At 33.5% G+C, this 23515-nt stretch overlaps 1 protein-coding gene across 1 annotated transcript; it reads right to left on the bottom strand.

The window, feature by feature from the left end:
* Positions 1-2007: 2007 nt before the first annotated feature.
* LOC100368312 (GDP-fucose protein O-fucosyltransferase 1-like) lies at positions 2008-23483 on the bottom strand. The gene is made up of 8 exons (XM_085493092.1): positions 23328-23483; positions 18745-19012; positions 15356-15450; positions 11537-11711; positions 9543-9675; positions 7901-8096; positions 6758-6982; positions 2008-4878 (listed from the first exon to the last, which is right to left on the bottom strand). Exons 2-8 carry the CDS (start codon positions 18977-18979, stop codon positions 4699-4701), a joined length of 1239 nt encoding a protein of 412 aa, XP_085349218.1. The 5' UTR covers positions 18980-19012; positions 23328-23483; the 3' UTR covers positions 2008-4698.
* Between the last annotated feature and the right edge of the window lie 32 nt (positions 23484-23515).

The raw sequence follows: 23515 nt of genomic DNA on the forward strand, positions 1-23515 counted from the left end.
AGAAAAGCAAGTAGGGAAAAAAATAAAGTGACCTGCCCTGTCGTCATCAAATAAAAATAAGAGACTAATCAAAGAAAGCTTAGAAAAAACTCCCATGTGCTGAGAGTATTGGAGACACATTAAATATAATTTGAAATTACTTAGCTGAAAACTAATTATGCAAATCAGAAAATTAACATGAACAGATTTGAGTGTAAAACTAATGAGGTCTGCGCAATGTAACAGAAAATCTATGTTTCCAAGTTTAATTGAAATGTGATTAGAACCAAAAAATTATGAATTATTATGCTTATTAGGGAATTAATATGAACAGATTTTTAACCCAAACTAATTAGGTTTATACATTGTCCTAGAGCATCTTTGTACTAAGTTGCATTAAAATGGAAATTAGTACTTTAGATATCAGTGTGAAAGCTTAAAATTGGTTAATTATCCAAATTAGGTAATTAATATGTACAGATTTTAACCCACAATTATTCAGGTCTGTCTATTGTCCTACAGCATCCATGTAAATTCATTGATATGTGATGTTTAGTACCTGAGATATCAGTGTGAAAGTTGGTTAATTATGCAAATTAGGTGATTAATATGCACAAATATTTACCGGAAATTAATTGGGTCTGCATAATTCTAGATTCATTGAAATGTGATGATTAGTACTTTTGATATCAGTAGAAAAGCTGAAAATTAATTATGCAAATTAGTTAATTAATATGCACAATTATTTGCCCTAAAACTAATCAGGTCTCTGCATAGTCCTAAAGGATCTATGTACCAAGTTTCATTGAAATGCAATGATTAGTACTTGAGATACCCGTGGAAAAGCTAAAAATTAACTAATTATGCAAATTAGGTGATTAATATGCACAAATATTTATCGGAAACAATCAATCTTTGCATAGTCCTTGAGTATGTAAGTACCAAGTTTCATTGAAATGTAATGCTCACTACTTATATCAAATGCTGAAAATTAATTAATTATGCAAATTAGGTAATTAATATGTACTGATATTGCTATAAAAACTATCAGGTCTGTACAGTGTCATATGACATCTATGTACCAAGTTTCATTGAAATGTGATGATTAGTACTTATATCAAATGCTGAAAGTTAATTAATTATGCAAATTAGGTAATTAATATGTACTGATATTACCATAAAAACTATCAGGTCTGTGCAGTGTCATATGACATCTATGTACCAAGTTTCATTGAAATGTGATGATTAATCATTATGCAAATTAGGTAATTAGTATCCACGGATTATTACCAAAAACTAATCAAAACCTAGCATTAGCTCAGAGCATGTATGTACAAAGTTTCATCAAAATCCAATGAGTGGTTGTTTAGATATCAGTGGAACAATAATGGAACAGCTAAAAATCAGCTAATTATCATGCAAATTAGGTAATTAATATGCACGGATTTTTACCAAAAACTAATCAAATCTGCGCATATGTTCAGAGCATTTATGTACCAAGTTTCATCAAAATCCAATGAGTGATTCTTTAGATATCAGTGGAACAATCATGGAACAGCTAAAAATCAGCTAATTATCATGCAAATTAGGTAATTAATATGCACGGATTTTTACCAAAAACTAATCAAATCTGCGCATATGTTCAGAGCATCTATGTACCAAGTTTCATCAAAATCCAATGAGTGGTTCTTTAGATATCAGTGGAACAGTCATAGAACAGCTAAAAATTAGCTAATTATCATGCAAATTAGGTTATTAACGAGCATGGATTTTTACCAAAACCTAATCAAATCTGTGCATTGGCCCAGAGCATCTATGCACCAAGTTTCATCAAAAACCGATGTATGGTTCTTGAGATAGCAGTGGAACAGTCGGACACACATACACACATACACACACACAGACACACTAACTGCAAAGACTCCCATTATGTGCTTCGCACATGGGAGTCAAAAAGTTTTTAATTATTTTTAGGGATGGGGAGTAATTGCGAAGCAAATCTTACACATGGTGAAAATCAAACAGAGATAAATAAATGAAATATTTTATTCATTATTGCATGTTACATACTAGGTATTCTAAAAGATTACTCAAAGTGAAAGACATTGTTTGCTTCTCTGAGAAAATTACCCACAGATTGCATCCTGTTTGAACCAAATTAAAGATTATATGATTATGAGGTTATTACGAGGATACCTCAAAGTATGCACGAAGGCAGTACAGCGGACGTATCGACTGACACGCAGCGGAAGTCAATGCGACGACGTACTGTCTGAGTGCATACTTTGAGGTACATGTATCTTCGTAATGACTATATTATTATACATCTTTTCCTTCCAAGCATACATCGTGGGAATGCCGAAATCGAAAAAGTTTAGAACAGAATCAGCAAACCTATTTGTGTGGAGTCCAGTCAAACGATGGTGGCAGCCATGTTTGTTTTTATCATTAGAGGGCGCCTAATCATTCAATATTTGGAAATCGCATTTCCTAATATGGAAGGATGAAAATACCCTGTAAAATACCACAAAATTACGGCACACTGTAACTTATATATAATACTTTTCAAGAAGGGGTTTCATTCTTGTTCTGGGACTAAATAATTTTACAATATTTGTCTTAAATCAGCAAAAGAACAATGATGGTTTAGTTTCTTATTAAACTAATTTACATTTGATTTTCTAAACAAACTTTTCATGATTTAAATCCCAATTGATATTATTCATCAATACTGATCCCAATTTTAATAATATTTCATTTTATAAAATTTTACAAAAGTTAACATGAGAAAGGCAGAGAAAGGGTCAAAGGTTAAACATTCTTTTGATGATGCATTATGGGTAGTCAAAGAAACAGAAAACTATAAAAATGACTGGATTTATCACACTGCAGAGCAGGTTTGGAAGTTTATCTGTTTACTGTTAATTAGATGATATGGGTTCATTAATGATATGACTCATTAAAATTTGTATTACTAAAATACTACCATATTGGTCTCCGAGCTTCCAAATATGCAAATTAGTTCAAGCTCCAATTAATATGTTAATCATGTGACCATATTGTATTAATAAAATACAGCATTTTTGTTTTTACAGATTCTCAAATATTTTTAGCTAAAAAAATATTTTTATCTAGTACTGTAGAAATGTGGATGAGTTATTTTTTCTTACATTTTTGTAATTTTGTATTTTTTTGTAATCAGGAACAACTCGTATTTTTGAGGTTTTACATATATTGACTGAAATTACTGAGAACTCACTCAAAAATATCAACACTGTATCTGCTCTATTAGTAGCACATGCTCTTATGTAAGTTACAGATATGTTTCTATGGTTACAATTCATGTTATTCGGTTTCTAACTAATGTAATTTTTATGTGTGCTTCTATTGGAAATGCGCTTCTAATAAAAAAATACGGTATGCAAAATTATCCAATTTTGTGCTTTTTTATCTATTTCTTTTTCAATCAAATATTCATATTTTTGCTTCACTTATGTGAATGTTAGCGCCGTGTTTATGAACAAATAAATTAATATTTAAGTGATCCAGTATGGATTTAATTTAATTGATGGTTTTTATGCGTTTCTATTGGAGATAGAAAAATACAGCAAAGGTGGTGAATGTACTTGGTTTTCTGTCAATTCTCTTGTTGCTGTACACAAATACAATTATTATTATTATGACATTCTATAGTGCAAATTTATAGTTGAAAAATAAATACATTCAGATATACTTAGAGAATAGAAAAGACCTAAAGGTTTACAAAAAAATTTTTTTACATAAAAATATTAAATATAAAAATTAAAAAAATAAACAGTGTTATGATAACTTAGAATGATGTATCGCCCTCTACAGGTTGCTAGAGGCACTAGACTAATAGGTAATTAAACTACTTTTAAATAAACTACCTTACCAAAATACCACAACAATTTACATAACTTGGTTGCTAAAATAAAATGGTTGCTAAAGAGATCACATCACCATACTACAAGGCACAACTGGGTTCTCATTTTAGGTCAGAGAATTTTCCAAATTATTTGCATAGAGGGTTGCTATGATACCATAATATTAAAAGGTCCAAGTTTTGAGCCCCCCCCCAAAAAAAACAAAAACAAACAAAAACAAAAACAAAACAAAACAAAACAAAACAAAAACAAACAGACACATGGATCTTTTTATTTCCTTGCTTTTTTTGTCCTAGAAATTCTTTGTATAATTATAAACTAAACTCCCATCTTGGTCAAATGTAACATGAATATCAAATTAGAGAATATTTAGTGACCAGATTCAACCAAAACGATGATAAATTATGGAGATTACAAAATGTTAATTTAAGAAAGCCATCGAGACAGGACATAGGTCTATGAAACAATACAGATGCAAAGGCAGTTTGTAGGTAATGATATACTGGCCTTTCACCTTTATCCTCATTTACCCTTTCTCAATGATGTAGACAGTCATGTAGTGGTTAAGACAACAGAAGATTTCTTCTGGCTAAATTTGTAAATAACAAATTCATAAATAGCTTCAGTTTTTGCATTTTTTATATTTCAAAGAAGTTATCTCCGAACAAATCTTGCACTTCTAGACTTCACCATGGAAACTGTGGACATATTATTTTTTTAAGAGAGTGCTTGAAACACAAGTTATAAAAATTATTGCTCACATTTAGTTGTTGATACCAGAATATCTCATGGTTGAGAATAACAAAATCAAACATCACAAGGACTCCAACTCAAATCCCCAGTATGTAGTGGGTTTATTTCCACTACTGGTGTCACGGTCACGCTTCACAAATGAAGAGAACGATGACACACAGTTACCAATAAAGTAATCTGATTGGCCTAACAGGGCTAGGTCAATCTGTGGTAAGGCAGGATTCAAGTGGTGAACTTTGACCTGTTAGAGAGAGAACATAATTAGTTACTACAGACAGAGATACAAATAAATTTGGTTGCCATTGGTGACTGACCATGTGATGCTGTACCACTAATCAGCATTGTACAACATGATGTTGATGGGCTCCAATTCAATCTATCTCATTAATATGCAAACAGACTGCAACCACTCAAATCTATCTCATTATTATGCATGCAGACCACAATCACTCAAATCTATCTCATTATTATGCATGCAGACCACAACCACTCAAATCTATCTCATTATTATGCATACAGACTACAACCACTCAAATCTAACTCATTATTATGCATGCAGATCACAATCATTCAAATCTATCTCATTATTATGCATGCAGACCACAACCACTTAAATCTATCTCATTATTATGCACACAGACCACAACCACTCAAATCTATCTTAATATTATGCACACAGACCACAACCACTCAAATCTATCTCATTATTATGCACACAGACTGCAACCAATCAACTCTATCTCATTATTATGCATACAGACCCAAACCACTCAACTCTATCTCATTATTATGCAAGCAGACCACAATCACTGAAATCTATCTCAATATTATGCATGCAGACCACAACCACTCAAATCTATCTCTTTATTATGCATGCAGACCACAACCACTCAAATCTATCTCATTATTATGCATGCAGACCACAACCACTCAAATCTATTTCATTATTATGCATGCAGACCACAACCACTCAAATCTATCTCATTATTATGCATGCAGACCACAATCACTCAAATCTATCTCATTATTATGCATGCAGACCACAACCACTCAAATCTATCTCATTATTATGCATACAGACTACAACCACTCAAATCTAACTCATTATTATGCATGCAGATCACAATCATTCAAATCTATCTCATTATTATGCATGCAGACCACAACCACTTAAATCTATCTCATTATTATGCACACAGACCACAACCACTCAAATCTATCTTAATATTATGCACACAGACCACAACCACTCAAATCTATCTCATTATTATGCACACAGACTGCAACCAATCAACTCTATCTCATTATTATGCATACAGACCCAAACCACTCAACTCTATCTCATTATTATGCATGCAGACCACAATCACTGAAATCTATCTCAATATTATGCATGCAGACCACAATCACTGAAATCTATCTCAATATTATGCATGCAGACCACAACCACTCAAATCTATCTCTTTATTATGCATGCAGACCACAACCACTCAAATCTATCTCATTATTATGCATGCAGACCACAACCACTCAAATCTATTTCATTATTATGCATGCAGACCACAACCACTCAAATCTATCTCATTATTATGCATGCAGACCACAACCACTCAAATCTGTCTCATTAATATGCACGCAGACTCAAGCACTCAAATCTATCTCATATTATGCATACAGACCACAAAAACTCAAATCTATCTCATTATTATGTATACAGACGCCAACCACTCAAATCTATCTCATTATTATGCACGCAGACTACAACCACTTAAATCTATCTCATTATTATGCACGCAGACCACAACCACCCAAATCTATCTCATTATTATGTATACAGACGCCAACCACTCAAATCTATCTCATTATTATGCACGCAGACTACAACCACTTAAATCTATCTCATTATTATGCACACAGACCACAACCACTCAACAATAATGAAATTGTTACACATAATGTGTCTCCGCATTCCAATATGGCATAATTAACACATTTTCTTTAAGGTCAACTCAGTCATCACTTCAGATGAAGTCCTCTTACAAAAACAAGAATGCCTAAGGTGCTAAAACTCAAAACATAGTAAAACTGTTATAACCTTTCTCAAGATACTTGACACCTACCCCAATTGGCTCCAAATAATCTTGTAATTCCTCTTTTAACGGATCATGATCGGTTGCTATGTAAACATGTTTAGCATCAATTGCCATGACAACAGTTTTAGTATACTCTAGCACTGTCTTTGTTGATGGGTAGCACATGGCTCTGCTTAGTAATTGTCCTGTTGTAAGACACTGTGGAGAAGCCATCAGATTGTGACTGCCTTCAGCGTGCTCACAGGCTCTTTCCTGTTAATAATATAATCACAGTAAGAAGTCATTGAGTTCTCAGTTAACTCTATTGACATGTTTTATCAAGTGATCCTGCATTGGCGACATAAAATGCTTAAACAGACAGAAAAAGTATACTCTCTCCCCTCCCCTAAATTGAAATGAACTCACCCAATCTATTACATGGATGTATACCCCTCCCCTAAATTGAAATGGACTCATCCAATCTATTTCTTGGTTGTATACCCCAACCCTAAATTGAAATGAATTCACCCAATCTATTTCATGGATGTATACCCCTCCCCTAAATTGAAATGAACTCATCCAATCTATTTCTTGGATATATACCCCTTCCCTAAATTGAAATAAACTCACCCTATCTATTTCATGGATGTATACTGCAACCCCTAAATTGAAATGAACTCATCCAATCTATTTCATGGATGTATACTGCCACCCCGAATTGAAATGAACTCACTAAATCTATTTCATGGATGTATACCTCTCCCCTAATTTGAAATGAACTAACCCAATCTATTTCATGGATGTATACCTCTCCCCTAATTTTAAATAAACTAACCCAATCTATTTCATGGATGATACCCCTCCCCTAAATTGAAATGAACTCCCCAATCTAATTGATTTCTGAGATGTATACCCCTCTCCCCTTCCCTAAACAAAAATGAACTCACCCAATCTATTCCATTTCTGAGATGCACACCCATCTTCCTCCCCTTAATGAATATAAACTCACCCAATTTATTCCATTTCTGAGATGTATACCCTTCTCCCCTCTTCTAAACTAAAATGAACTCACCCAATCTATCCCATTTCTGAGAAGTTACTCTTATCTCCATAAACTAAAATGAACTCACCCAATCTATTCCATTTCTGAGGTGTATCCCCCTCCCCTCCCCTAAACTAAAATAAACTCACCCAATCTATTCCATTTCTAAGATGTATACCAACATATTTTTCACCATGGAATAATTTATTCATATGCAAATGAGCTTCTTGCATAATATTATCACTCCATTTGATGTACTGATGTAGTTGTCGGTTTCCTTGTTGGACTGGAAATGAAGCAGGAGCTCCTTTAAATGTTAATACTGGATGGTTGGAAGCTGGAAATCTACAAAAATAAATCATCCGGTGTCACCAGTTACAACATTTTTAGCGACAAACCAGAGGGTCTAAACATGTCTGTGGTTTCAGCATACATAGTTACATAAATGTTATAGTGGAGATAAAAGCTTGTTTCCATCCCTGTATTTAGATTTTATTTATGATAAGGACAAACTTAATAGCACCCAAGTAATGAATGCATTCACTCTGATTGAATGATATGTCTGTATGAGTGTTTCCTTTATGTCACAAAATCTGGTCCACCCAAGTTACATGTACATATATGTATACAAAATATCAATTCAATTGTACAAGCAGAATATTTACTTCATCAAAACAGTATCAGATAAGAAGCATGTAAAGTTTAGTTCACACCTTAAGTCAAGCAAACTGTCAATACCTTATATCAGAATAAATGCTTGATTATGATGATTTTTTAGCCCAAAAATGGCCACCATTCGGCCATTTTGAATAGGATCGTCAAACCAATATATCTGTATATCTATGACATGATGTATAATGAATATTTAAAATTTGAACATATTCAGTCAAAGCAAGTCAGAGATATGGCGCTAGAATCACATTTATTAAAATGACCACATTTCCTTTATGTCACAAAATCTGGTCCACCCAAGTTACATGTACATATATGTATACAAAATATCAATTCAATTGTACAAGCAGAATATTTACTTCATCAAAACAGTATCAGATAAGAAGCATGTAAAGTTTAGTTCACACCTTAAATCAAGCAAACTGTCAATACCTTATATCAGAATAAATGCTTGATTATGATGATTTTTTAGCCCAAAAATGGCCACCATTCGGCCATTTTGAATAGGATCGTCAAACCAATATATCTGTATATCTATGACATGATGTATAATGAATATTTAAAATTTGAACATATTCAGTCAAAGCAAGTCAGAGATATGGCGCTAGAATCACATTTATTAAAATGACCACATTTATGACAATGAGAATTAATTTTCACCACCAGTTCCCTCTTTTCATCACAAATTTACAAAATAGTTCTGTTTATAGTCTATACTTTCCTTCAGATTGGAACAAAATTTGACCAAATTTTTTAAGCAAAAACTGAAAATTGACCCAAATTTTGGCTGTTGGCTCAAAAATGGTTCATTTCCTGAAATATTGAAGAATACAAGAAAAAAATGCAGAAACATTTGGGAAAAACGTTCTGGTGATGAAAAGGTTAAAAAACAATTAAATACATGATAACGACAAATGATTAGCTTTATTCTTTCAAAAGTATTGATAAAAACACAATAGAATTTTTTGGGGGTCATCTAATTACTCACAACTTGGGAGTTGATGACACAATTTGAAAATTCAAGATGGCATACAATAAATGCCATTTTTAGTTCATGTGCATTTGTCATAGTAGGGATGTGTTTATAACTGAGCAAATATAATTATGATTTGTACTCACTGCTTGTTCCATTGCTCTTTAATGAATCTGTTAGAATCTGTGCCATCGATATCAATGTTTGTAATTAGATGGTAGACAACGTAGTCATCAAAATCAACATCAAAAGCATCCCAGAATGGTCCGAAGGGATTTCCTACAGAAAACAGAGGGTACAATTAAACAAACAGGAATACTAAGCTAAGGATTGGAAAGGTATTATGGTTACCCAGGGGTGAGTAAAGCAATTTGTAATCTTGTGGTCTCTGGATCAGCAACACCAAAATGTGACATTCCCAAAGGCAACTTTAGTGCGATATAAATATGCGTTTACACCAAATTTGAACACATTCTGACCACTGCCATTATCAACATTCTTGTTACTGAAATTATCAACCATTTTAATTTCATGAAGATGAATTTTCTAAAATTTTACGGGTCAGAAGAAATCAAAACCGTGAAGATTTTGCTTGAGTTCTAAAGACAGTGAACCCCAGTGATTAATAAACACTTTCAAATCATTAGACAAGAGGTTGACCATAAGGAACTGTGGAGGGGGTGATGTAGAACTACTGTGCTACTGTATATATATATATATATATTTTTGTAATACCATGTTAAATACAGGGCAATATTTCCTGATATACCGGGCTGTCTTGTGGCACACAGGGAAATATTTTCTGATATACTGGGCAATATCTTATGACACACTCAGAAATATTTTCTGATATACTGGGCAATATCTTGTGACACACAGAGAAATATTTTCTGATATACCGGGCAATATCTTGTGACACACAGGGAAATATTTTCTGATATACCGGGCAATATCTTGTGACACACAGGGAAATATTTTCTGATATACCAGGCAATATCTTGTGACACACAGAGAAATATTTTCTGATATACCAAGCAATACCTTGTGACATACAGGAACATATTTTCTGATATACTGGGCAATATCTTGTGACATACAGGGAAATATTTTCTGATATACTGAGCAATATCTTGTGACATACAGAGACATATTTTCTGATATACTGGCAATATCTTGTAACATACAGGGAAATATTTTCTGCTATACTGGGCAATATCTTGTGACACACAGGGAAATATTTTCTGATATACCGGGCAATATCTTGTGACACACAGGGACATATTTTCTGATATACTGGGCAATATCTTGTGACACACTGAGAAATATTTTCTGATATACTGGGCAATATCTTGTGACACGCAGAGAAATATTTTCTGATATACCAGGCAATATCTTGTGACACACAGGGAAATATTTTCTGATATAGTGGGCAATATCTTGTGACACACAGGGAAATATTTTCTGATATACCAGGCAATATCTTGTGACACACAGGGAAATAATTTCTGATATACCAAGCAATACCTTGTGACATACAGGAACATATTTTCTGATATACTGGGCAATATCTTGTGACATACAGGGACATATTTTCTGATATACCGAGCAATATCTTGTAACATACAGGGAAATATTTTCTGATATACTGAGCAATATCTTGTGACATACAGAGACATATTTTCTGATATACTGGCAATATCTTGTAACATACAGGGAAATATTTTCTGCTATACTGGGCAATATCTTGTGACACACAGGGAAATATTTTCTGATATACCGGGCAATATCTTGTGACACACAGGGACATATTTTCTGATATACTGGGCAATATCTTGTGACACACTGAGAAATATTTTCTGATATACCGGGCAATATCTTGGTGACACACAGGGACATATTTTCTGATATAGTGGGCAATATCTTGTGACACACAGGGAAATATTTTCTGATATACCAGGCAATATCTTGTGACACACAGGGACATATTTTCTGATATACTGAGCAATATCTTGTGACAAACAGGGCAATATTTTCTGATATACCGGGCAATATCTTGTGACACACAGGGCAATATTTTCCGATATACCTGGGAAATATCTTGTGATATACCAGGCTGGACATCACTTTATTGCAAACCTACCTTCTTTCATTTTGCATTGACTATCTGAGTTTGGTGGCAACCAACAGTAACCATGTCGTTTCCCTGGCGACCAATATTTTGGAGCAAGATATTCTATAAAATCTTCCATCAGTATAACTTTTTGACTTTTTTCTAATTCTTCAAACTTAAAAAAATCACTGTAAGGCACATTTTTCTGTGGTATAAACAGAGAAAATAAACAAATTTTGTTTTGATGAAAACCAAAACATGGCAGTACTATTAATAGAAACAATAATTCAAAGGCAATACTACTAATGTAACACTACTTTTATGGCAATACTACTAATGTAACAATACTTTTATAACAATACCACTAATGTAACCCTACTTTTATGGCAATACCACTAATGTAACACTAATTTTATGGCAATACTACTAATGTAACACTACTTTTATGGCAATACTACTAATGCATCAATATTTTATGGCAATATTACTAATGTAACACTACTTTTATGGCAATACTACTAATGCATCAATACTTTTATGGTGATACTATTAATTTAACAATAATAAAAAAATCGTCTCAGTCATAACAAGGTTTCTGTATGTGATACTGCAGAAGCATCATTACTCTAGGGATTCCTTCTTTTCTCAATACTACCATAATGTAACAATACTTTAAAGGCAATATTTTAATGTAACAATACTTTAAAGGCAATATTTTAATGTAACAATAACTTAATGGCAATACTACTAATGTAACAATATATTTATGGTAATATTAAATGGCTGCCATTTGCCCATCTTGATCAAAAAATATATACCGGTACTTGCACATATGTAAAGTATGTATGTGATTGGTCAAGGAATACCAAAAATACTGGCACAAATTATAAACCCCTTCAGCCAAACAGGAACTAATAACAATATTCTGATGTCAATACTACAAACATAGCAATACTTACATATTGTTGCCATGGCGGCACTACTAATGTTGATACTACAAACATAGCAATACTTACATATTGTCGCCATGGCGGCACTACTAATTTTGATACTACAAACATAGCAATACTTACATAGGTTCGCCATGGTGGCACTACTAATGTTGATACTACAAACATAGCACTACTTACATAGGTTCACCATGGTGGCACTACTAATTTTGATACTACAAACATAGCAATACTTACATATTGTCGCCATGGTGGCACTACTAATGTTGATACTACAAACATAGCAATCCTCGGGGACGGACATCCGGGCATTTTCTACCGCCTGGCAATCCTCGCGGTGAAAACAAAGACCAAAAACTCGCAAAAACGGTACTTTGCGATGGTTGATGAGAGTCCCCTGAACAGTGTAACAAGATTAGCCCTACGTGTGTAACATATATGAATTTGGTTGTTCAGGATTACTTCAAAGTTGAGTTTGTGTTGTTTTCTCGAGTTTTCACCAACTCCACCGGCGTTCCACAGCAGCGCGCATAAAGCCCATACAAATACGTGGTACAGTGGTGCGCGTCTTAGCAACGTAGAACGTCCGTGACGTGGCTCCGCCCCAGAGGATACTTACATAGGTTCACCATGGTGGCACTACTAATGTTGATACTACAAACATAGCAATACTTACATATTGTCGCCATGGTGGCGCAACTAATGTTGATACTACAAACATAGCAATACTTACATATTGTCGCCATGGTGGCACTACTAATGTTGATACTACAAACATAGCAATACTTACATATTGTCGCCATGGTGGCACTACTAATGTTGATACTACAAACATAGCAATACTTACATATTGTCGCCATGGTGGCACTACTAATATTGATACTACAAACATAGCAATACTTACATATTGTCGCCATGGTGGTACTACTAATGTTGATACTACAAACATAGCAATACTTACATAGGTTCGCCATGGTGGCACTGCTAATGTTGATACTACAAACATAGCAATACTTACATATTGTCGCCATGGTGGCACTACTAATGTTGATACTACAAACATAGCAATACTTACATATTGTCGCCATGGTGGCACTACTAATGGTGATACTACAAACATAGCAATACTTACATATTGTCGCCATGGTGGCACTACTAATATTGATACTACAAACATAGCAATACTTACATATTGTCGCCATGGTGGCACTACTAATGTTGATACTACAAACATAGCAATACTTACATATTGTCGCCATGGTGGCACTACTAATGTTGATACTACAAACATAGCAATACTTACATATTGTCGCCATGGTGGCACTACTAATGTTGATACTACAAACATAGCAATACTTACATATTGTCGCCATGGTGGCACTACTAATGTTGATACTACAAACATAGCAATACTTACATAAGTTCGCCATGGTGGCACTACTAATATTGATACTACAAACATAGCAATACTTACATATTGTCGCCATGGTGGCACTACTAATGTTGATACTACAAACATAGCAATACTTACATATTGTCGCCATGGTGGCACTACTAATGTTGATACTACAAACATAGCAATACTTACATATTGTCGCCATGGTGGCACTACTAATGTTGATACTACAAACATAGCAATACTTACATATTGTCGCCATGGTGGCACTACTAATATTGATACTACAAACATAGCAATACTTACATAGGTTCGCCATGGTGGCACTACTAATATTGATACTACAAACATAGCAATACTTACATAGGTTCGCCATGGTGGCACTACTAATATTGATACTACAAACATAGCAATACTTACATAGGTTCGCCATGGTGGCACTACTAATATTGATACTACAAACATAGCAATACTTACATAGGTTCGCCATGGTGGCACTACTAATATTGATACTACAAACATAGCAATACTTACATAGGTTCGCCATGGTGGCACTACTAATGTTGATACTACAAACATAGCAATACTTACATAGGTTCACCATGGTGGCACTACTAATGTTGATACTACAAACATAGCAATACTTACATAGGTTCGCCATGGTGGCACTACTAATATTGATACTACAAACATAGCAATACTTACATACGTTCACCATAGTGGCACTACTAATATTGATACTACAAACATAGCAATACTTACATAGGTTCGCCATGGTGGCACTACTAATATTGATACTACAAACATAGCAATACTTACATAGGTTCGCCATGGTGGCACTACTAATGTTGATACTACAAACATAGCAATACTTACATAGGTTCACCATGGTGGCACTACTAATGTTGATACTACAAACATAGCAATACTTACATAGGTTCGCCATGGTGGCACTACTAATATTGATACTACAAACATAGCAATACTTACATAGGTTCGCCATGGTGGCACTACTAATGTTGATACTACAAACATAGCAATACTTACATAGGTTCACCATGGTGGCACTACTAATGTTGATACTACAAACATAGCAATACTTACATAGGTTCGCCATGGTGGCACTACTAATGTTGATACTACAAACATAGCAATACTTACATAGGTTCGCCATGGTGGCACTACTAATATTGATACTACAAACATAGCAATACTTACATAGGTTCACCATGGTGGCACTACTAATGTTGATACTACAAACATAGCAATACTTACATAAGTTCGCCATGGTGGCACTACTAATGTTGATACTACAAACATAGCAATACTTACATATTGTCGCCATGGTGGCACTACTAATGTTGATACTACAAACATAGCAATACTTACATAGGTTCGCCATGGTGGCACTACTAATGTTGATACTACAAACATAGCAATACTTACATATTGTCGCCATGGTGGCACTACTAATGTTGATACTACAAACATAGCAATACTTACATAGGTTCGCCATGGTGGCACTACTAATGTTCTATTCAATAATTTAGCAAAAGCTAACGATCCAAGAAAATGCTCTGCTTGATTACCAAATCTGCCTAAAAAAAAAAAATTAATTAAAAAAACAAAAAATTAAAAATAAATAAAAATGAATTAATGACAACAATGCTTCTAATCATACACTTCAGTTTATGTTACTATGGTAAAAGAAGATTCAAAATAAACAGCAAGTTAGAGATGCAGCCTAAGATGTCATTAACACAATTAGCTTAGGAACGACGTCAAAAGATTGATGTCGGATAAAAAAACTTATTTGCTTTAGTTTGGGGGTGGCAGGTTTTGACCTCAAAAGTTTCTATCCAACAAAAACCATTTTATTTTTTAATGAAGTCAAAAATATCTTGGAGTCATTGTAATTCGTTTTTTTTCTATCCAATCATAGACAAAAATAACAGAAAATGAAAAAAAACATCCAAGACGAGAAAATGGTTTGGTCCGAGTGTAAAGTCTTTTTACACCCACCCGACAACCAACTGCTACGCCATACTACTGTCGGATTATCAATTTGTATTTAATGGTGAATGTAGTCTGACGCCATGGTCAATATTTATCAATTAAGTTTCAGTGGGGGGGGGGGGGGGTGGGGTTAGGGGGATTTGGGAAAAAACTAAATGAATTATGTTTTTTATCCTACATTGAACTTTTGATGTTAGGTATCCCTTAAGATACAGATGCAGGTTCGTGGGCACTATTTTTTTGGGGGGGCTTTTTTTAGGCAGACAGTTTCAGAGCTCTGTCAATGATGGATGAACATTTTTAAAATACAGAGAAACGATGCATGCATACAAGATTGAGAATCTTGAGAGTTTGTTTACATTTCTCTTTGACTGACTACCGGTAGTCACTGTTAAAGATATATGCAAATGTTTTCGCGGTGATGTGTGCTTTCTATGTTTGTACACATTTTAGTACATACTGCAGTAACAATATTTTTTGTAAAAATCTGTCTATAATTAATCATTTTAGCATTTAGTCAACAGTATAGACTTATTAATTCACTATCAATCTGTTTTTGAGAAAAAAACTATCAAAACATTATGCATAAAATTGAGCAGCAGTTTTCATGGACAACAATGAAAACACATTTTGTTATTAAAAACCCAACTAAAAATAATAATTCTAGACATGAACACGTACACTGTAAGACACTATGTATGCCACATGTTAACCTTTTCACCACCAGACTTTCTTACCCAAATTTTTTCTGCACTTCTTTCTAGTATTCATCAATATTTCTAGAATTGAAGTCAAATTTTGGAGCCAACAGACAAAATTTGAGTCAATTTTCAGTTTTTACTCAAAAAATTTGGCTATTTTTGTCTCAATCTTCTGAAGGAATGTGCAGACTATAAACAGGACTATTTTGTGATGAAAAGGGAACTGCTGGTGAAAATGTTAAAATGAGGAAAATCATAAAAATTATTTTTACTATAGCAGCAGTTTTTTTAATTTAAAGGTATAATTATGAATATTGACAACATTTCACAGTTAACAACATCTATGCAGGTTTTTTAGCCAGCCACCTGTCTATGTCATTTTAGACAGTCACTCCACATTGTAAACAGATACAAAATTTCATTTGACAGGCAAAATATCTGATTGAAAATTTCAAGTAAATGAAAAATTGATTGTAAGTTTGTGGTTACAGATTGGAGACAGGCACTTTCTATTTTCTTGCTATAACCCTGCGTCTACGGGTAATATGAAATGAGCGTAACAGACCAATTACACTTTACATCACAACTATTTTAATATAGTCTAAAATAGAGTAACTAATAAATGAAATGATGCACAGTAATAGTTTAAAAATTCCTCACATTATTAGTGTACTCAAAGCATAGCTGACATTAAACAGGAAAGTTTTATATTGCTACTGTAAAACCATTTATTTCCACAGACATTCAATTTTGTTATTTTGAGCAGATATTTTTGTGTTTTTAAGTTTAAATTTTGTAAATTTGCTAATGAGTCATTGTGTTCTATTGTACATGTTTAATTTAGTGGATTTTATTTAACAAAAATAAAAATAGAGAATAATTAATGCATTTACAGTACATGCAGCCATACTTATTATTAAGTGTTACATGGATACTCATCTGATAATACACTTTGCAAAGTAAGTACTGTAAAATGCTTTATTTTAGCTGGAATAATTTTCACTGAAAGGGATTTTTGGCTGTTTTGTATGGAATTTATTTTCACTGTTTTTTGATGAGTTGAATGTGAAATATAGGAAAAAAAGTTATATTCGCTAGATTTTATTTTCACTGAATCATCCCTTCAGCGATAATTATTTCTAAGCGAAAATAAAGTATTCTACAGTATATTGTATTTTGAAACAAGTCAGAAATATATGGAATCGTTTATTATTATTGTTTACCTTTTCATGTTATTTAATACATCATATTGTATTGCATGCTTACAGGGGTCAGTGAGGGGATCTGAGTGAGAATGCAACATGATAGGGAAAAACTGCATATTTGTTGTTGACCAATCACCATGTTGTATTTTGTATTGAACTTTCATGCACAAGTTCAGATGTATTTCCAGCAGGTCCATTTTGAGTTCCTGATTTATGTGTTGGTTTATTGTATAGCTACTGTGTATGTGTCATGTATGACTGATATATGGTGGTGTATGAATAATATCAAATCCAAATATTCAACTTCCCACACAAGTAGATGATAGCCATAGATTATTGGTTCTGAATTTTAATGCAAATATTGGCTGATATCTAGAGTTTTACTATTTCACCCCTCCTAAAATTTTAATGGTGAAACTAGTCTTATGATAGTTCTCAGTTGAACATGGTCATGAGCATCATGAAAAACAATGGCTGCCAGATGGCCTTTTCAAAACAAAATGGCTGCCAAATGGCCATCTTTCATTTGTATTTCAAGGGTTTTTTGTTAAGTTTCACCATGGATTGAGTTTTGAAACATTGTTAAAATTATGATAATTATTTACCAGTGTAATATTCAAAATTGTGATAACAAAACTTTGCACCCCTCGTTTACACCAACACAATAAGATCCTGCGTTTAGGTAATGTTTGAATCAAATCTATCAAATACATATCTATTTAAGAAACAGGAATGTCTGAATGGAAGCACACACATTAGGACTAAGTTCCTATTTTCGACCCAACAGGGATGATGCAGTTATGCAGTTAGGTGGCGATAACTGATAACAATTCTCACAAACAATAAATAAAATATTTGCTCTATTAGTAGCACATGAATGCAAATTACAGAGGTGTGTCTATTGTCAAAATAAAATTGTAATAATCTGTTATACATTAAAAAAATGAGTTTCCTGAGATAATAAACCTACCCATGCATGGACAATACATCACGTATCCCTGCGAGTCCCACTCTGGTAATTTACCAATACTACCAACAGATAATGTATTACCATGGATACCAAATGATTCAATATCTTCCACATAAATCATCTTGTCTTCATCATCTACATCATCACCGTGGGCAACAATCAGCCAGAATAACGATAACAGCAGCATTAATCGAGACATTCTTTTATAAGACTTTTCAATCGCCAACATGGTCATGGTCGTGGGTATAATAAATACGAAAAATTACTCCTAATGAGAGAACAAGTAATTATTTATTTATTTAACTGATAATGATTAATTAGCTGGGCAATACCATTATAAAGAGTAGTGTCAGGTACTAAAGTGAGGGGCAATATTTGTATGATACTTTCAACACAGGGTATAGCATTATGATTCAATATGTATCTATGACAATTATTCATTTCTCGTTATGTACATACTGTAGACCACTTAATTTTCGACGCTGAATTTGTGATTTGATGATTTTATGGCATTCGTGAAGAGAAAAATAAGAAGAGCAGTAATAGAAGAATGTGAACATGTGCTGTTCTGATGACAGTACCGCTCTAATCCTACTTGTACCAGCTGTATAGAGTATGTGGTATGATTTGGGTTAAAACATTAAGGCATGTACATTTCACATCACATGACAGATTTTTAACACACTTCAGTATCAGGTAATTATAATAATAAGATTGTTGTAGCCAATCAGTAAGTCTGGGACAAGTAACTGCACTCATTTCTCATGCTGAGACTGGGGACTGTACCATTCTGATAGTGGGGGAAGTTGGCATCATTATTCTTAATTTTTAATCACTTCACCTATGGGAGGAAGGTTGATGGAGGGGGGGGGTACTAAATTACTTTATTTAGATCAGTTTTTTATTTTAATAATTGCATTCATTCTAGTAAATTTTTAACATTACTATTTTTAACCCAGTCTTTATTTTATTCTTATTCTTATTATTGTACTGTATTTAGAATTGTCCTAGTCTTGTAATACTTTTTATTTACCATACTGAACCTGCTGATGGTTTGGTAGTGTAATAGTTATTATTATTATAGAAACAACATGTCCCCTGTTATCAGTAATAGTCAAGTGGTTATAAGTGAATCACCCTAATACGCAGTCTGGCATGCCTCAATTAAACTGCACACTATTAATCTGTTAACACAAGCAATACACAAAGAAGATTGAAATGGACAATATGCAGCTTCTATCTCATATAAAACAGTGTGTAGCTCCTATCACATTCTCCCAACCAAAAAATGCATTTTTCACCTCAGCGTTTTCAGTCATTTTTCAGACCAAATTTCCATAGGATAATGTTGATGTTTTGAGTTTGAACAACAGACTGCTGTAAATTTCTTTTAAATTGCACCCATGTCAATTTTTTTTTAAAGTGCACCCTTTGGTTCACATACTTTGTGATGAAACCGTAGTAACCACACATGATTTTCTAATACTCATGAGGCGATCATTAACAATTACAACAACTAAAGGAAAAGAATGAAAAATAAAAACACAAGAAAGAGACACCTATAATTGATCGTGTTTGATTTCCAATCCAGTTTTAATAAATATTGCTACATTGAAGCAAACAAGCATCTTCTTAATTGGTAATTAATTGTCATCTTATCAAAATCAAAATCAATAAGCATACAAGTTCAATAAAGATTATTATTATAAATCTGTCATCGTAATGCCATAAGTTACAGCGTTTCGTAATTTTGCGGTATTTTACAGGGTATTTTCATCTTACCATATAAGGAAATGCAAATTCCAAATATGGAATGATCATGAAGACTACCATATTTGGAAATGTGAATTCCAAATATGGAATGATTACGTGTGTAAGCATCCTCTAATAATAAAAACAAACATCATAGGCCACAGTGCAAAGTATGCACTCATACACAACGCAGTTGCATCGACCTCCACTGCACGTCTGTCGATACTCCCACTGTACTTTATAGTATCCTCTAATAACCTCATATTATTATTATTATATTTACTACTGAGAATGCGGATGTGTGCATTGTCAATATAGAATAGATCTTTTCTGAGATCCTGGTATTTATTGCATTTCATAAGTAAATATGTTTCATCCACCTGGTTTTGATTTAAACACATCACAGATTCTGTCATTCAGAGGGATTCTATTGTGGTGCCCAACTTTAATATTATGAAGTGTAATAAATAAATTCATACTCTGCCAAATTTGGAGAAGCAAACTTGTAAATCTGTGCTTTCTAGTCTACCGGGTAGTAAGATAGGATCTGAGTTTGTTTTTCCCATTAGTTGAGACTATTGTTATTGAAAACTTCAGTTTCCCAATGTGAAATAAAAGTCTGTTTGAGGTTATTGTAGATTTGGGTAATTAGAGATGGACTCAATTTATTTGATTTTTAAATTAGATGGCTTTGCTTAACGATATTTATTATATACCCTATATATAAAATATGTTTTTGAAATTCAGTCCCTCACCCCCTTGGCTATTATTACAGCTGATTTTTCATTGCCGAAGTGATTTACATCGCCAATTTTAGATCCCCAAGCGTCTAACCGCTAGAGTGAATTAATGATATTATTAAAAAGTCATAGAAGATTTGGCGAAAATCAGTTGTTTTTGGCATGAACATATTTTTGCTCGGAAACGCAAGGGAAATAAGACTCGATTTTCAAGGACGTAGGTTGTTTGGATCGGACTGTTTCTTTTGCTTTGAGTTCGTTGTGAGTCTAGAAACATAACAACGTTGTTTTTTTAGTGAATATAAAATATGTTTTAACAATTTTGACAATATTCACTTGAGAATTTTAGGATAGTGGGAATAGAAGTCAAAAAGATGGAAATACCAGTTATATCACTCATGAAGATTGATGATTCGATTGCTGGCCAGGATAGCTGTATTTAGTGTTTATTTCTATGCAATCAGTCTACACTTGCGATTCTCAATTTTGATGTTTAAAATCATATCGCTGCTGTGGACGGCGACGGCTGACAGATTGTTGTAGTTCTGTGGCTCTCTTGGCACAGGCCACTGACTGTCGCACCATCATAAGGCCATAATTATCAAAATTTACATTACAATCTTATGCTTTTGAACAATTTGATATTTATGCTGGAGAACAAAGTCATACAAGTAAAACTATTTATTTTCACTGATATTTAATTTCACTATTTTGGTGTTTGAGCATATTTACTGTGTTAAAATTTCAAAATTTATCAAAGAAACAATGAGTTTTATTGTTATTTTACATGTTCACGTAGATTTAATTTAGTGGATTTTACTGATCAGCAAAAATAGTGAAATTAAAATCCAGTTAATACAGTACTGCAAATCGGAAATAATATGCCTATTTAACCGTTGTTGATTTTTGTACAAAATTCCAAGAACACAAAACAGTCAACTGACAATAATTGACAAAACAAATAACAACTGCTGAGTACACTACACAGTAGTCACATCAGTAAGAAAAAGATACTGTGGACCTCATGGTCCATGTAAATACAAGATAAATGTCAGTGAATACAATATTAAAAAAAAAATCTTAACAACCCCCCCGGGGGTCCGACTTGTGGAAATACCTGGAACCCATGTCTGTGAAGAGGTTTTCAAAATGACCCTAAACACGTTTTAAAAAGTCAAAATTTCGTACCCTTTTCACTGTTAGAAAGCTAAAAGATCACGCACCTTGAGCTCGGGCCTGATCTCGTGATATTTCAGCTTTCTAACCCTTAGTGTAAGCACGGGTTGGTCATATGCCGTGATCGAGGGTCGTTAACCAGGGGGCCGAACGCTCGTTTTTGCGATATTTGAATTCCTTAAAACAATAATCTCATTTAAAAAAATATCCACCCTTATCATGTTGGCGGTACCGGAAAAGACAAAAGCTTTTTTGTCTATTTGGCTGAAATGGTAACCCTAAACGCGTAAACATGCTTTTCTTTAAAAAAAAACCCTCTATAACGCGTTTTCTTTCACAAATATGCGTACCAGATCATTCTTTGAGTTGGACCCCTGGGGACAACCCCTAATATTGCTAAATCGTCAGTTGTGGACTGAACTTTAAATCTCATTAGGATTTGCACATGAAATTAGACAGATAAAAAAAAAATGCCTTTTTGTATACTAAATTCACAACATATTCTGTGTGGCAACCATTTCTATTGAGGGAAATAAATTTACATACAATCTGCATAATTAATCATTATTATTATTGTTTACTACAGGCTTTTATTAATTGGATTAAACTAATTAAATAAAGTGTGTTTGTACCTTTTACAACAAAATGTACGCTAAAAGCAAAAATATATTTTATAACCTTATATTTTTACACCACCTAAAAAGTATTGAACATTCTGCAACATTTTACTCCATTCACTGACCCCACATCTTTGAGATAGTCGGTATCTATAGTACATACACAGTGGTTAAAGCGATACCAACAACAACAAGTCTAACACAATAGTCTGAACACAAATATAAGAAAATATGATTGATAATGTGATATTTCTTAATCGAGAAAAAACAAACTTTTGTATAAACTGGATCGTCTCACCTGATACATTCGCCTCATAAATCGAGATCAAAGTTTACCACGAACGTCGCTGAGAAAAACAAATACTTGCATAATGTGAAATAATACATAAACCTATTCAAAACACGACTGGGTGACCCAAAACCTCAAGAAATTCGTCCATTTGGTGAAAGGCGCCTGTGGAAATATCAGGTCAAAGTTGAAAGTTC

This window comes from Saccoglossus kowalevskii, chromosome 18 (genome assembly GCF_978046115.1).
Source record: "Saccoglossus kowalevskii chromosome 18, keSacKowa6.1, whole genome shotgun sequence".
NCBI classification, from domain to species: Eukaryota; Metazoa; Hemichordata; class Enteropneusta; family Harrimaniidae; genus Saccoglossus; species Saccoglossus kowalevskii.